This window comes from Mirounga leonina, unplaced genomic scaffold (genome assembly GCF_011800145.1).
Source record: "Mirounga leonina isolate KUSES-001 unplaced genomic scaffold, KU_Mleo_1.0 Mir_154, whole genome shotgun sequence".
NCBI lineage: Eukaryota > Metazoa > Chordata > Mammalia > Carnivora > Phocidae > Mirounga > Mirounga leonina.
In genome coordinates this window covers 38,954,524-38,971,476 of record NW_023270389.1, presented here as the reverse complement: position 1 = coordinate 38,971,476, position 16,953 = coordinate 38,954,524, and the positions used below count along the sequence as shown (strand labels likewise).

Here is a 16,953-nt window from a genome sequence, read left to right as displayed (position 1 = left end):
TGATCCCAGTCTGTTAATAGTAGGAATTGCTGTAAGTAATGTCGAGAATCATCTGCTTGGGGGACTTTGGGATTTGCAGAGGGAAAACAGAATTTAATTTTTAAAAAAGAACTATTTAATTTAAAGAACAAATTCTCCCGTGGACTAATTGACTCCCAGCTGGTCCTTTCTGGATCCAGGACCGTACCGTGGGTACCAGCCAAATAATTACGGTCTTGTAAGAACTGTAAATTATCGTCACTTAAAAAACAAAACAGAAGAAGAGTCACCCTCCGTTTCCCACCCCCCACCTTCTCGTACGCAAAGCCACATAGGACTTTGGTGACGGGATTTGCGTTTTGTCTTGCAGCCTACTTGGAGGAGATCCAGTCGGTCCGGCGCCACACCAATAGCATGCTGGAAGGCCCCCGGAGCCTGCACCCCCCGATCGTTGTCCACTGCAGCGCGGGTGTGGGGCGGACTGGCGTAGTCATTCTTTCTGAGCTGATGATCTACTGCCTGGAGCATAATGAGGTGAGTCATTTGCCACTTTCCCGAATACTCCACCTTGGGGACAAATGTACACCGCGGCCAGACCTTCCCCGGGGCCCTTTTCATTTCCAGGGCTTCATTTCCTGTCTTCTGACAAGAGTTTTCCAGATCCATGATTCCTAGTTGGCCTCTGACATTTACAGCCTTTCTCATCGTCCGCCTTTCTCTGCTCCGTGTAGACACGCAGATAAAACACGCAAGAAAGCGATGAACGTGTGAGATAGGAAACACTGAGAAAGTCCGCTCTGCATCGCGTCTGCTTCCAGGAGGCTAATGTTGTGCAGCCGGTCTGGTTTTATCGTGGATCGTCTTCCACGGTGGGTTATCTGGTCACAGGTCGTCTAGATGCCACTTGCGCTTCTGGGACGTGTTTTGGCTGAAATCCTATGTGAAAATGTGTATACGGGATCAATGCCTTTCGTTCTTCAGAGGGAGGTTTAATTTAAAGAGGGTCATTTGCTCTCGTCTAGGCGGGCAGTGGGGTGGCACAGCAGGGTCGAGCCTCTGAGCGCACAGGCATGGCCTGCCTGCGCCGGGGCTGGACACCTCGCTCTTCTCCCCACAGAGGGGAGCTGCGGCTGTGGGGCGTCCCTCTGCTGCTCGAGGCCAGGGAGTCGTATGGAGGGGCTTTGGATTTCATGGAGATGAGATCAAATCAAATCCGAGGCTAAAGAACCATTCTTCTGCCTTCTATTCACATGGGTCTTTGGGGGTTTTAAATGGCTGTCGCTTATTTTGTTGATGTTCTTAGTTGGGGTCTTCAGAACAGCCGTGTAGAGGAGCCGGGCACATGTCAGTCGTCCTGCTTTAGAGAAAAGGAAACTGAGGCCCAGAAACAATTTAGTGACTTGTCCAGTGCCACGTGGATCTCAAGCAGTGGTGCTAAGGTGAGAAGTGCAGTCTTCTACCTCCTGGCCCCGAGTTCTTTCCTGTCTTCACTCTGCCGGCAGATGCCAAGTGCCATTGGTTCTTGTCCCCTTCCCAAATTATACAGGGGTGCCTGGGTGGCTCAGTCGGTTAGGCGTCTGCCTTCAGCTCGGGTCGTGGTCCCAAGGTCCTGGGATCGAGCCTTGCTCAGCAGGGAGCCTGCTTCTCCCTCTCCTCCCCGCTCGTGCTCTCTCTCTCAATAAATAAATATTTTTTAAAAAATTAAAAAAGTATCTACAGCTTGGAGAATCCAAGGAAACTTGAAGTGGCTCATTAGTTGTTAAATTAGGGAATGTGACAATGCACGTTCTGTGAGAGAATTGATACAATATATGGATTTACTCAGTAATATCAGTGGTTTGAAAATCAGATTAAATATTGCCCCCACGAAATGTGTTATATTGAAACTTCCAGGAAAACAATAAATACCAAGTTTGAACATGTTCAAAGGATTTTTAAACTCTCTGCCTGTATATAGTTCATTTTGGAAACTTTGAATCCGTATATATGAATGTGCTGCTAAAAAGTAGAATCCGCGGGGCGCGTGTGTGGCTCAGTCAGTTGGTTTTGGCTCAGGTCATGATCTGTAGGGGTCATGGAATCGATCTCTACACTCAGCGGGGAGTCGTCTTCTCTCCCTCTCCCTTTCCCTTGCCTCCACCCTGCTCACACACTCTCTTTCTAAAATAGGTAAATCTTTAAAAAAAAAAAAAAAAAAAGTAGAATCGGGATTATACCAGAAGTTGCCTATTTTTAAAAACAAACAGACATTCTGTTGATGAGCAAAATGCCCATCACAGAATCCGCTGAGACTACCTAACAGGAATTTTGCCATCTTCTGTGAGTTTTTATCCTTTTGGCTCACATCATGAGATTTCTTGTTTGTTTGCTCCCCTGTCACTTCTAGAAGTCTCTAGAAGGGTCTAGTAGACTGAACAGCTTGCCACTGAGTCCCAAATCAACTCAGTGCTGGGGAGATGGAAAGAGATGAAGTGGAATCAGGGTATATATGGCCTGAGTAAATCCAAGCTCCACTGGAGGACCCCAGTGGCCTCCAGACGAGGAGGGAAGGGCCTCATCGTCATCCCCTCCCCACTTGGCCGTCTTACCACCCCCTTGTGTCACTGTCTTCCCCACAGTCCCCTTCTGTCTTGTCTGACATGAAAGATGGTTCTGTTCTGAGCTCTTTGGAGACCCATCAGAAGCTGAGCCTCAGTAATGTGATGACATGAAGGCTTATTGACCACCAGATGTTATTGGCCCAGTAGAACATAAACAGCACATGTCCAAGCCAGTGTGGTGCTGATTGAGGGATTCGGCCATTAGGGCCTCGCATGGACTTGGTGAGGGCTCAGGGTGATTAAATTCTCTACAGTGTGTCCAAACATAGTGGATTTCCTCAATGCCCAGTTGCATGCCAGAACATTCTTTGCTGGAACATGGTCAGTCCAAAAAGGACTTCTGTTCCCATTGATATTCAAAGATAGCAAGATGACTCATATTGTTCACTTCCCTTCCCCTAGCACAAATATAGCCAGCCTTATCTGTCCCATTTCCCATCACTGCTATTGGTAGATGGTTAGGGGAAAAAAAAAGTTCTCTACTTTGTTCTGCTTCAGGCCTGGCTAGTAAGAGTGAAACCCTTATTTCAAGAGAAGAGTGGAACATGTTTACCTTTTTTGTTTGTTTTTTAAGCGAAGATTTTGGCAAATAAATATGAAATTGTATGTCCCATTTTTCTCTTCTCTCAACTTCCCTACCTTCTTTCCATGGCTTCTGGATTTAGCATACTTTATATTGTAGTCTGTAATCCATACTGTTTTAGTTTTGTCAGTGAAATGCCTTTTCTTTTTCCTGAAATAAAGATGCTTGCAGTGAGCTCAGGTAGCTGTGAGGTGGGAAGGGGAGGGAGCTCTCCCAGGCTGCTCTGCCAAGCCTCTTGGTGGCCCACCACTTTGGGTCCCTGAAGGTTAGCTTGACATTTTAATGCCTCTACTTTTTTTCTAGAAAGCGTTAGTTTTATGGTTTGCAATACTCTCCCCCTGGATTGAGCGCTCTGTCCTAGATTAGTTCCTAATAAAAGGTTAGGTTCTCACTAGCCAAATAATGAGATGTCTTATCTTGCTGCTTTTCTGAGTAAGTTATCCCTTCTTCATGGAGTAGAGAGGAGAAAATGCCTTCTAGACAAAACTGAGCCAACACCACCTGCTGCATGATTCCTTGGGGTTAGGGTCAGTGGACGGCAGAGACTCTGGGAATGAATCTTCAAGGCAACTAGGACTCTCATTGATGACCAGGGGAACTTTCTCTGTCGTGTTTCTAACCTGCCCCTTATCAGATAACATACCCTCTTGAGGGCTGTGTCTTCCAGGCTACTGAGATGGTAATGATCACGATGGTGGGTGGAGCTGGAGGTGCGGGAGGTGGCAGAGGTAGCCGAGGTGGGTGTCCTGGTGGTGCAGGGGATGATGGTGAGGGAGGTGGCAGAGGGGAAGGGGGTGATGACAGTAACAACAATGACAACATTACAGGAACAACCACCAGCCTATATAAGTGTTTACCATGTGCCAACACCAATCTAGGAGCCTTACAACTCAAGTAGCCTTCACAGTAACCCTCTGAGAGAGGTCCCAGTGATGCCTGTGGGGGACAGATTCCGAGCCACAAGGTGATGAAGGGACGTGTCCGTCCCATAGCCAGGAAGTGTGAAGGCCGGGGTTTGGCAGATGAAGCCTGACCCAAGCTCGTGTGACCAGCCTCGCTGTCAAAACCTTGGCGGGAACAGGGGAGCAGCAGCTTTAACCTCTCCTTGTATCTTCAGCGCCCAACTCAGCAATGCCCATCAGGCAGTGGGTTCTTATATAAGTTCACTGTTCGGTGCCTCTGGGTTGGACATCATGGTGTCTGTCACTCTGGAGGATCGTCTAGGCAAAACCCACTAGTTCGAAGCTTATGCTGTGAGCTGTAGATTTGGACTAACAGTTTGAGGATTCACATGCCTTTTTCTCTTTCCTTATTCCTGGGGACTTGCCTCTGTCGCCTTTAAGTCTGTGCTGCGCATTATTTAACTGTTTTTGGAGAAGAGCAACTAAGAAGGCTGGCATGTGCTGTGTCATGGCTACACAAAGTTTGGAAGTAGCTGAAATGACTTGTAAAAGTAAAGTAAGAAAAGACCTACAGCTGAGTTTGTACTGTTCGGCCTCCAGTGGTTGCTCTGTCCTCCATAACTTCACGGGGGTGGTGTTGCCGGGGGGCAGGGGGTAGGGATGGGGGGCTCCTGGAGTAGGGGCAGTATGCTGAGGCCACGCTGGCTTTGTGGACTCTGTGATACTTCTGCCCTGGCTGGGCCAGGAGGATGGAAATGACTCGACGGAGCCTCTGGTCTGCTCGGACACCGATGAGCCGCCATATGAATTCGCTTCCGTTGAAGCTGGTTCTGTATTCTCAAAGAATTGACACACAGGTGATCTCATTTAATAGTCAAGATATTTTTAGTGAAAGGTTTTTCACTCTACATACGACTGTTGTGATGAGCACCGGGTGATGTATGGAAATGTTGAATCTCTATATTGTACACCTGAACTATACTGTATGTTAACTAACTGGAATTAAATATGAAGTTAACAACAACAAAAAAAGGGCAAAGAAGAGCTGAGAAGCGGCCTAGTTATCCTGGAGAAGAAGACCCCAAACACTGAATTGATAGTATTTCTGAAAATGGGTGTGAGGGGTAGAGAGAAAAACAGAAGGACCAACTGAATAAAAAATCAGCCAACCAACCAACCAACCAATGTGACTATGTTCAGAGATTGTGCTTTGATGTTTTCAAGGTTTACCCATCAATTACCTCATTTGATAATGACCACGATTCCGTGAGGTGGCAGGATAGGTATGATTGTTCTCAGTTCATCACTATTAATAACAACGGGTAGTTCTTAATAGAACTCAGCGTGTGCCAGACACCGTGCTAAATGCCTTAGCTGCATTCCGTTGTTGGGTCCCATGAGGTGGGCACTACTGGTCGCCTGCCCTTCTTGCTGAGGAAGTGTTGCTGACCTGGGCAAGGCCACGCTGTCGTTGGAGGAAAGCATCACTGTTCTTACTTTACAAACGAAGAAACTAAGACCCGGAGATGTCTTAAATCCTCCCACGGAGTCCTGGTGGAGTTGAGAGCACCAGTCCGGTATAAGTAACTGCAGCCTCTGGGTTTTCTCGAACGGACGGGTATGTATTTAAAGTATCACACCAGGGTCAGTGGCACATGACAAGCAGATTCTCCAAGTGCTGGTAGCAGGTCTTTGATTGGGAACCCCTAGCGGGGCCAAGCTCTTGGCTTTCTCTTGTACTTACAAATGGGCGGTGAGCAAAAGCTTCGCAGATGAGGGAATGAGGAAGGACCCAGGGGCAGCGTCTCATCTCAGGATCTTGTGCTTTGTCTCTTTTCTTGCAGAAGGTGGAAGTGCCCATGATGCTGCGGCTCCTCAGGGAGCAAAGGATGTTCATGATCCAGACCATCGCTCAGTACAAGTTTGTCTACCAAGTCCTCATCCAGTTCCTCCAAAACTCCAGACTCATTTAACCCCCCACCCCAGCTACTGGAAGAGGGACCCAGCTCCATCTTGCCGATGGGGAGGCACCTCCAGACAACATCTGCTCCCCCAGCAGGGCGCGGATGGCCAGAGCGGGCAGGTCATGGGCTCCCTGAAGACAGGAGCCAAGATGATTCACAAACATCATATATTATTTTATATGAGATAATTTATTTTTTTTTCCCCTTTTGGATAACTTCTGTGAATCACTGTAATTCAGTTTTCACAATAATATAGTACTTTTCATTTGAACCATATTTTGACTGATCTGCATTGTAAATATGTCAGTAGGGAAGATTGCCTGGTGGATCGTTTGGGGGACAGAGGCATAAAGGGAACACATCTCTAGTGAAGTTGCAGCCGGATTAGTAACCGACCCTAAAATGCATCAGCCTGATCGCTCACGTCCAAATCTAAGATGGCAAGAAAATGAACTCATTCTAAAATAAAAAGATAAGGGCCAAGGCCCTTCCCTGAAGGAAAAAAACAAAACCAAACCCACTATTCTCTTCTATTTGGGGGCTCCCGAGCCTTGATGGCCTCCCTTCTTCCTTTCTGCCCTCACCCTCAGCAGCTTGAGGTAAAGGACAGGAGCAGCTAGAGGAAATGCTGCCGGTCACCCAGGCTGAGCAAGGAGCTCCATATTGTACCTTTCTCACCACCCCTTCCTTTGGGCCCCGGAGCCTGTGCTCCCTGCCGGGCACTGCACCCTCGACATTTGCTATTTCTCCCTGTTTGCTCAGCGGGCCCCCGTCTGGTGGTCTTTGGGGGCTCCAGGCCAGGCCATCTGTGCAGCTAGGCCTCCTGCCTGATTGAAAGAGGATAATGGACCCGAGTGGGAAGAGAAAGAAGCCGGGCAGGCTCTTGATACTGTTTCTTATTTAAATAGGATGTGTGTGCTGGGCGGGGGCCTGAAGGTCGAGGTGCTGGGTACATTCTGTCTTTCCATCAGTCACCAGGTCATTGGAAAGGCTGTAAAGGGAACAGCTGGGAAAGCTGATTGATGGGGGCTGTTTGGCCCTCAGGTGGCGGGGCCCTGGCCAGGAAGCGTACCGAGTGTGAGCCCCCCTCCCCGCTGTGCGGCTCTCAGCGCAGAACTAAGCCCACTCAGGACCCTGCCATCCACATTTTGGCCACTGGATGCAAGGTGTGGGGATTTGTCTCGCACGAAGCCCTTCACTGCTTTCCTGTTCTCCGTGCACTGCCCCCCCCCCCCCCCCCCCCCTTCTGGACACTTTGCAGCTCGCTTCTGTGTGTCTCTTCCTGAACCTACACTGGTCATTGTCCTCAGCTTCTTCAGGTCAGTAGGCAGTAAATCATATTCCACACGTTTTCCCTCTGGCTGAATTTTAGGGACTTTGCCTCTCTCTTATCTAGTTCTTCTTGAATGCAACTTTTAAACTGTGGTTTTGTTCTTAGAATTGACATTTGTGGGTGTGCCCTTATGTAAGCCTTCTTCCACTGCTGCCCTTTTTGTTTTGTTTTGGTTTTGCTGAGCTGAAAATGTTAAGGAAGAATGGCATCAGGTCAGCCAGAAAAAGCGAGCCTGTGTGACATCCGGTTACCACACGGCCACAGAGGGGTGTGGAAGCGGATTCCCAGTGAACTACTTTGGAATGGGAATCCACTCAGTTTCACATCTGGCCAGGGCTTGTGGTGGTGGTTCTCTCATTTAGACTCAGAGTATCTGGTGATGAAGGGCCTCCTCTCTTCTACTCTGAAGTCTGAAGAAACAGTCAAGGAGGGTAACTTCAGTTAAGCTCTTGAGATCGTGGAATTTGGGTGTGTGTTGTGGAAAAGAAAACCATGAGTACGACCTATACTTTCAAGGGCACAGAGCTCATCACCATCACCAGGAGATACCCAGAACTTAGATCATCGACAGGCAAAGAGGTATCGGTTTCCTTTCCTTGGACACTTTTCCACCCTTGGGATAGTCTGCTGTTCGGGATGTTTTCACAGTTGGTCTGCGGTTACTGGCTTATCTGATGAACAACATCAGTATTTCTCTTTCATCTCTTAGGCCCCAACGTGGCCACTGGGAAAATCGAGTCTCACATGGGCAGCATGTAGAGCTGCTCTTTGAGCTCATCACACGCGCGCTTCATTTCAGCCCGTCCGCTGTTGTCGCTTTGTGCTACGGGAATGGTGGTTCGTGCGCACAATGGAGGGAAGAAGTAGCTTTGCTGTCCAATTGCCTAGCCAAAGTTGCTATCAAAACCCAAAGGAAACCACTTAAAAGTTACTCCACATACTTCATTTTTAAAAACAAATGTTTTTGGTTCTGTTGCGCATTCTGCGTTCCTTACCCCCTCTCCGGCGAATGCCAGCACGTGCCTGCGAAGTTAGCAGGCGTCGAACGTCCTTCTAGTGGCATCTGTGTAATAATCACCCAGAGATGCTTTATATCTGGGAAGCAAGCCAAGGAATAAACCTTGAAGCAAAGTGTATTAAATTGGTTGTCTAGTTAGAGCTTTTGGAATGAGTTCCTGATGATGTATCAAGTCTGAAGCTGGAACTGTCGGGGTCTATTTTTTTGTTCGGATTTGAAGAGAGAAAATTAAAAATGGAGGGGGAAATACCATCTCGCAGCAAAGACATTCAACACTTTGGGGCCTCTGGTTTGGAAGTTCTCCAGTTGACATGTTTTGTTTCTTTGATCTGCACTCATTCAGGCACAGGGACCCAGCGTTTGTCCTTGTTTACCGTGGTCCCTGGATGGTGGGGGCTGAGTCAGGTCTTCATCCTTGAGCGGAGCTGAGCTGAGCCTGCTCACGAAGCTGAGCCGTGGCTTGCTGAGATTATTGGCTCCCTTAGGCTCTAAGGAGACACCACCTTTGGTAGCATTTTCATTTACACACACCTCTTTCCGTGGATAGGAGGTAAAGGAGGATTTGGCGGCATTAGAGAGGGATGCCAAATGTTGATTTCTTTACAGGAGAGGAAAGAGGAATGAGCTTCTCCTCTCAGTGAGTGAGGAACAGTAACGTGGGGAAGGGGGAAAACACCTCCACATGGAATATTTTGAGCACTGTGCTTCCACGGAGCTTAAATGGAGAGAATTTTACTTTTACAAACTTTGTGGTCCTAGATTTAGGTTAAGAAGAGGAACTATGATTTACCTATGATTTATTTCTTTTTTCTATGATTTTTTCTATGATGTATCTCTCACTGCTTGTGTGAGACTCACATGGCTGTCTTCGGCCCCTTCTTCCACCAGCCTGGTCAGAAGGGCTCTGTGGGCCCTGTGGAAAGGGTTCCTGTGGGACCTGACCACTGGTTTTCCTAATACTCATTCATCCTTTATCCTGTCTACTCTTAGCTTTTGAGGTTCAGTTTTAAACTCCAGGGGGTTCAGGAGGCGAGCATTTTTATCAAGCTGCCTACTTCTCTCATCTTTTCAGCTTAATTACAGGTTGACCATAGGAAATTGACAATAGCTGGACCGTTGTTACAATGACAGAAAATTCACATGAATGAACCTAATCTATACAATATTTTTCTTCCCCTTGATATAGTAGGGACCCCCACACACCATATGTCATTTCTCCACATAAGTGCTAACAAACATGAAAGCATGTGAAATGGGCAGGTTGGCCTTGCCATAATGAGCTTTGCACTCTGTGCGTGGGTCACCTCCTGGGGCTGGGAAGTCGCTCTGTGCAGAGATGTTAGTACACCTAGATGTTAGTACGTTCTCATAGGCAGGGTCGGCCGTCAGGCACATCACTATGGGGTTTTCAGCTGCCATCTCTTTTTTTGGTGTACAATCTGTGTTAGCCGACCTTAGCCCAGTGCTTATGGCACATGGTGTGTGGGCCTGAAGGTGTCCTCAGCCAGAAGGCAGATGCGCTTTCGAATCTCATGGCTCCACTTCCAGTGATGTGTTTGATGGTGAAAACAGGTACAGCTATTGACTTTCTTTCTGGGGAGATATGACCATCACTTTGAGGTGGGGGGAGTTGTAGGGGTAGTTAGTCTTAAGATACATGCCAGGGAGCTGAGACACAAGGGATGGGATTGGGTCAGACCCACATTACTGTTAATCTCTTCCTCCATTTTGGCAATAACTGCTGGGGTCCTAGAGGAGGGAATTTCCAGAAGTACCAAGTAATCACTATTGGAATCTTTAGGCGGCCCTGTGTGGGCAATTCTGCTTCCTCACATTTTACCAAAGACTCTTCTGCTGCTCTGTTTCATTTTATTCCTTTGTATTGTATCAGCTGCCCATCAGGCTCGTATTTAGTGATTTCTTTCTGTGAACAAAGTAACCACTCATTTCAGTACTGCTTCCAGATGGAGAAATTTGGGTTTTCCATAGACACTGCACAAATTTTCCAGTGGCCTACAGCATTGTGGATGACAAATTAGTTGGCCCTATAGGATGGAAATAATCTTAGTTGGCCCTATAGGGTGGAAATCTCTAAGATGTTAAATTATGTTTGAAACTTCCCTTGGATCCCGTGCAAGAAAACCGACTGGCTCCTGTCTTTGCCTCGGCTCCTGCGACATCTGGGGGCAAAAGACCTTAGTGATGCATTCTTTGAAAGTAACAGCAACATGCCTGGGAGAGATTGAGGGTATAGCCAATCAAATCTTCCCATCCAAATGTGTTGCCCCAGAAGTCACTGTAATTCATGGATCCCATAAAACTCAGCAGCCAGCTTGTCTAATATGCAACCTTTATCCTGTCTGTGCTCACATTTTGCGTTTGGGTTATAAACTCAGGTGGGTGAGCATTTGTATTCTGCTGACTACCTTTCTTATCTCTCAGCTTAATACAGCTGCATTTTCTGCAAGGTCAAACTAAAAATGTTCCCTGTTAAAATGTCCGTGAGCCTGGCATATTGAGTATCTGGCATCCATCGATTGCTTAAGACCAGATAGTTTGTTTGGTGCAGTGAAGTGGGAGGATGTGCATCAGTTCCTACTGTGCAGAGCTTCGGTCAGCCCTTCTCTTTTAAAAATAAATTCAAGGACATTTTGTTACAAGGCAGGAGGGTGAGAGCTGATGTGCAGCCTGGCCATGACGAGCATCTGCGTAGAAAGTCCCTTTTTCTTCTGCGGTGCTTGGGGCCATCAGGATCATTCTTTCCCAGAGATGCCATAAGCTTGCCCAGGGAAGTTATAAACGGGAAGAGGAAGAGGGAGGGCATTTTAGAGCAGCCCTAGAGTTGCCATCAAAAACATGTATTGATTCACAAATAATTTTCTGAGCTCTGGAACGTCTCGTGCTTTCTGCTTCCCTCTCCGTAAGGCCAGAGGGATGGAAAGGACGGGGCGGCAGCCCGAGGAAAGCCCGGGCTGCGGGGTTGGGGTCTGTCTCACCCCAGCTCACGGTTTTCAACAGGCCGCAGCGCTGTGGTAGAGCTGGCTGGAGGTCGGGGATTCGGGGGTGCGCCTGGGCGTGCCGCCGCCCCTCGCCTGCTGGCAGCTCCGCCTTTCCAGGCGGCCTTAGTAGCAGGGGGTCCTGCTCACCCCCTGGCCCCCGGCGTCCGCAGCCACAGCTCCTGCGCATCGCCCTTCCCTCCCGCCGCCCTGGGCCAGTTGCCGATGGCGTTCCCGTTGATGGCACACCGTGGTTATAATCGGGGTGCAGAAACAGGGAGGACGTCGGTACAGCGACCGACCGCAGTCGTTCCTTGTCTCACGGCGGGGCACGGGCAGGACTGTTCTGTGACCTCACCCTCTTCATCCCAAGAGCACCTCGCTTGCTCAGGGCTCTGCTGACCTCTCCTGGTTTTGCATTTGCTTTATGGCTCCGCTCTTCGTCTTTCCTTTCCCTACCCTTTTGGCACAACCCCTACAAACTATCAGTCTTGTCCTGGAGAATCACTCTCGTAAGCCGCTCTAAATTACATAATTAGGAAATCTAATTTTAATTTTTAAAAGCTTATAGAGCTTGAAGGAACAAGATCTGGCAAATGGAAAGAACCAGAAAGAATGAAAAAGAGTGGGGCGCCTGGGTGGCTCAGTCAGTTAAGCGTCTGCCTTCGGCTCAGGTCATGATTCCAGGGTCCAGGGATGGAGTCCTGTGTCGGGCTCCCTGCTCTGCAGGAAGCCTGCTTCTCGCTCTCCCTCTGCCCCTCACCCCACTCATGCTCTCCCTCTTAAATAAAATCTTAAAAAAGAATGGAAAATTGTCAGCAACCAAGAAGCTGCCCTTTGCCCGTTTTCCCCTTGGTGGTAGACATTGTCACTCCTCGGTACTGGAGGAAATGATGGATTTGATGATCAGTCCCGTTTGAAACAATGATTGTAGCACTAGGTACTTTCTATTTCTTTCGGTGAACTTCCATGCATTCCCAGTGGCTGCATTTGGCAGGGTGACGTGTGTGGCCAGATTCGTTTGTGTTGAGCTGCCTCCTCCTGACCCGTTCCCCCGGGCATGGCCTCCTCACCAGGCCGGGCCCTAACCCCATCCAGCGCAGCAGGGAAAGGGCGGGGCGCACCAGGAGCTGGGACAGGTCCTATGTATGGTGACCAGTTCCCAGTTGTCCACAGGGAGGGGCGGGATAAGCTGTTCAGCCACTGTGTACCTTATCCAGTTGTTTCTTCCCAACCTCCTCCTTCCAGGAAACCCTGATGCCTTCTCACCTGACCGCAGGTTTCCAGGAGAAAGCTGAAGAGTGGGTTGGAGTCTTTTTGCGCCTTGGGGGTGGAATCGTTTTTGCTAAAATCTCAGGAATCCTGCTTCGAGTCAGGATAGCTCTCAGAGCAGGGGTGCCTGGTGTTCTCTGCATTTCTCAGGGGCCTCCCACCTCCCTCAACTACAGTGTTAGCTAATAACTACCTTCACCAGGGAGCTGAAAGCTGTAATTCAGAGCCTTTGGTTTTTTTTTTTCAGCGTGAACATTGTTAAAATGTTACTGCCGTTTCCTTTGGCTAAACTTTCTTGCCAGTTTGGAATCTTAAAAATCTATTAACCATATACCTTTTTAAAAGTAAGGTTACTCTTCATCAGAGATGATTTCCTGTGTCTGTCCTTTGTTCCTTCAATAGCTGACATGCTTGAGGATTCTTAAATGGGAAAATGGAAACAGTTTACATATGCAGATGACTATTTAAACATATAACCTTATATAAATTGTGTTACATCAAATAACAGGCCTAGTTTGTTTCACTGGACTTCTTGTGTTACTTAACTCAGTATTTTGATGCTTTCCTTGTCTGTTTTATAAAATGTTGTGAATTATATCCTTCAAAACAATTGACATTTCATAGCTTTCCTTTTTAAGCAATGTGCAGACAAGTCCCCAGCTTAGACACCAGTTTGTTCTTAAGGTTCTTGGGTCAGCCCACAGAAGCCTTTGGACTCCTAACAGAGCTGAAATGTAAGGATGGGTCAGCCCAGTGTGGTGGGCTGTTGTGAGCTGACCTGGAAATGTAACCGGTTGCCCAGGATGTTGTTGCTGTGAGTTAACGCATTCCAGGTTGGGACTGGGGATCCTGACGACACCTCTGCTCTCCCTCGGTTGCTGCTTGCTACTTCGCAAGATGCAAGTCCAGTCTCTTTACTATGAACAGGGGTTGTAAGGGGAGAGAGGGAGGGAGAAGTTTATAGGACATTCCCTATGTCAGGGAGTGATTTATTAATATTCATGGCAACTTTAATGTGATATAGACTCCCTCTCAATTTAATAATATTAAAAGCCTTAAATAAAACTATGCATGCTATCCTATGTGCTTTTTTTATATCAGTAAATAAGCTTATGCTTGCCAGTTTTAGACACAATTATGAGGTGTGTAAAACTGACTTTTGACAGTATTTTTTGCACTGTTTTCTGTTTTTATAAAGTCTTTAGATAATGGTCCTAGTTGTGTATTGTTTATGTTCTCACCTCCCTTGTCATTGCTGTAAAATGTTTCATACGTGCCTTTACAAATGTGAGATCTTTATTCTAACTTTTTTGTAAAAGATATCTATTGACTTCCATATGCAATAAACTTTTTTTTTTTTTCCAGAGAAAACAGTTGAATCTCCTTTCTTCTGTGCCATACATGTTTGCGTTAGATGAAAGCACCTACATCCTTTACTTTTAAGGATTATTTTCGTAGGCAACAGTGCCTGGTAAAATCTGCTTTTTCACTATTTTAAAGCCCATTTATTTCTACCCACTTTTCATTCCTGTATAACTTGATCATACTGAAGAATTCGTTTGAAATTTCCAAAGTTGTGTCATGGTTATAAAGAAAAACCTGACAAGGGCAATCACTTAGAGTGAAAAATACATAGAAAGGGATCTTTCCCACCAGTGCCATGATAACCCTTATCAAATGCCAAGTCCCTTCCCCCAGCTGTCACTTCCTCAGACCCCGGACTGTCCACGTGGAAACAGAAGGCCCCAGGCTGCTCTGGGACACCCCCATCCTTGGTTTGTCCTTCAGCAGCTCCTGTCTAGGTTTTAAGAAGGCGGCTCTGCCCATATTTTCAGCCCAGCACCTGCCAGAGACATCCCCAGTGAACCCCTGGTGATGAGGGTGGACACTGTGTCTTCGAGGAGTAACAGGGCAATAGACCCACTTCTGTGTTAACCCATTTACCCTCCTGGCCCTCCACAGGGAGTCTACCCACTGAGGTCCCGGCGTATTTCATGCTGCGTGAGAATCCCATGAGCCACTCTGGGGTGAGAGGGAATGGTGAGCACATCTCGTTAAACATAGAAATAATTCTGTGTATATGTTGACGGGGGCAACAAAACAATTACAAAAATGGTAATACACAAAGTGCCGGTGGATATGGAGAGAAGCAGAACGGAAAGAAAAAAGGTACATACGCTCATTTGTTTTCTCTTTCATGGACTAAGTACATGGACTCAGTTTATTTTCTTTGGATAACAGAAAAAAGTCTTATCGTATAATTTTGAGATAAACCAGTCTCCTGGTGGTTACTGTTTTATCTCCAGACTCTTAGCAGAGCTGAGGAAGGAAATTTTTTAAGGGAGGTAAACCCAGAGAGCAAAACGTAAACATAAGGAAAACATACACAGACATGCAATGAAAGGACAAAAGCAGGATCAAATATGTCTATTTTGTGATTTTACATCTTGATAAAAATAAATGGGAAAATGTTATCTGACTTACCAGTTAAGAAGCATGATGGAAGAAAAGAGCTCATAATAGCTGTAGAAAACATAAAATCTAGGAATGAAGATCAATGTGTCGGACCTATATAAACAAAGCCTAACCATTTTAAGGCAAAACAGACAAATTGATAAACTCACCACATTCTTGGATAGAAAGACTTGCATTATGGAGAGGTCAGTGCTCTGTGTATCACTCATTCTAATGCAATTCTAATAAATACCGAATAGCACTTTTGGCGGGGAAGGAGGGAAAGGCCAAGAGCGGGCTTGGCCAAACGATGCTCAAGGGCTATGGAGGGCTAAATGTGGGAGAATGGTCAGAACAAGTCAAGAGAACACAGAAAACTAGCCCTACTAGTTACTAAAAGTTTTGCAGTGCCACAATAATTGAGAATACAGAAATAAACCTAAATCTTAAGGTAACGATAATGGGACCATTTCAGATCAGCAGAGGAAAATCAATCAGTAAATGATGCTGCCGTAAGTGGCTAGCAATTTTGAAAATTAAAAATTTTAAAGAGTACAACTGGATCTCTTCCTACTAAATAATTCCAGATAAAGCAGACTTTAAAAAAAATGGTTTTATTTCCTTTCTTCATTTAAAGATGAAAACATTTTCTTCATTTAATGATAACTTTCTACAGCAAGTGTCATGAAAAATAAAGTTAATGGTCAACCAGGGAAAAAATATTTTCAGGACATAGCAAAGAGCTAATATTCCAAAATACATTTTGAGCTCTTATAAATTATTATGAGAGGGGCACCTCTCATACCTGACTCTCGATTTCAGTTCAGGTCATGGATCTCAGGGTCCTAAGATCGAGCCCTGCAGTGAGCTCAGTGCTCAGTGGGGAGTCTGCTTAAGATTCTCCCTCTCAGGTGCCTGGGTGGCTCTCAGTCGGTTGAGCGACTGCCTTCGGCTCAGGTCATGATCCTGGAGTCCCGGGATCGAGTCCCGCATCGGGCTCCCTGCTCGGCAGGGAGTCTGCTTCTCCCTCTGACCCTCCCCCCTCTCATGTGCTCTCTCTCTCTCTCTCTCAAATAAATAAAATCTTTAAAAAAAAAAAAAAAAAGATTCTCCCTCTCCCCTTGCCCCTCCCCCTGCTAATAACTAAAATCTTTAAAAAATAAAAATAAAATGAGAGACATGATTAGCAAGATAGGCAATGGCTGTGAATATCGACGCACAGAAGAAAAACAGGAATTCCTAAGTACAGGAGAAAGTGCCCCATCTCATTAATAAATGCAGAGCAAACAGTAATTCACACAGTAGATTGGCCAAACAATTTCAAACAGTGTGTTGTTATGACGGTAGGGGAAAACAAATACAAACACTGTATCTTCTTGGTACGGGATGCAGTTTTTTAAAAAGGAAATGTGGCCAAAATTAATCAAATTTTAAAAGTTTTCACTACTGGATCCTGAAATTCCACTTCTAGGAATCTAGCCCCCAAAACGCTGCCACCTGAGAGCAAATTTCCACATCGAAGACTGTGCCCTGTGGCACTGTTCAAAGTGACAGCAACCTGGAAAAACCACGTGTCTGTAAATAGAACGAGTAAATTATGACACATTCAGTGCAATGTTCTGACTCGGAAAAGGATGAAGCAAATCTGCAAATGCTGGAATGAAAAGAGGTCCATCTTGTTAAGTCAGAGACAGAGATCACAAAATAATAGGTCAGTGGCCATTCTGCCTTTGTTTTTCTCATCTGTTTCCGTATGTACCTTACATGGGCGTGGGGAGAACTGGGACCACATCAGCACACGGTTTCCAGGGGTCACCTCTGGAGAATCGGACTGGAGAAGAAGAAAGAACAG

At 46.5% G+C, this 16,953-nt stretch overlaps 1 protein-coding gene and 1 long non-coding RNA gene across 3 annotated transcripts in view; both read left to right on the top strand.

The window, feature by feature from the left end:
• PTPN14 (protein tyrosine phosphatase non-receptor type 14) overlaps positions 1-12,951 on the top strand; it is a 183,934-nt gene extending 170,983 nt beyond the window's left edge. Inside the window, exons 18-19 of one of the 2 annotated variants that reach the window (XM_035010548.1) lie at positions 350-513; positions 5,909-12,951. In XM_035010548.1, coding sequence (XP_034866439.1) covers positions 350-513; positions 5,909-6,037 — 293 coding nt within the window. In that variant the 3' untranslated portion in view covers positions 6,038-12,951. The remainder of the gene's footprint in view (positions 1-349; positions 514-5,908) is intronic. The other variant, XM_035010547.1, reaches the window with a different exon arrangement.
• Positions 541-2,131, top strand: LOC118014334. The gene is made up of 2 exons (XR_004680265.1): positions 541-848; positions 1,283-2,131. It is a non-coding gene; the product is annotated as an uncharacterized LOC118014334 (long non-coding RNA).
• Positions 12,952-16,953: the final 4,002 nt, after the last annotated feature.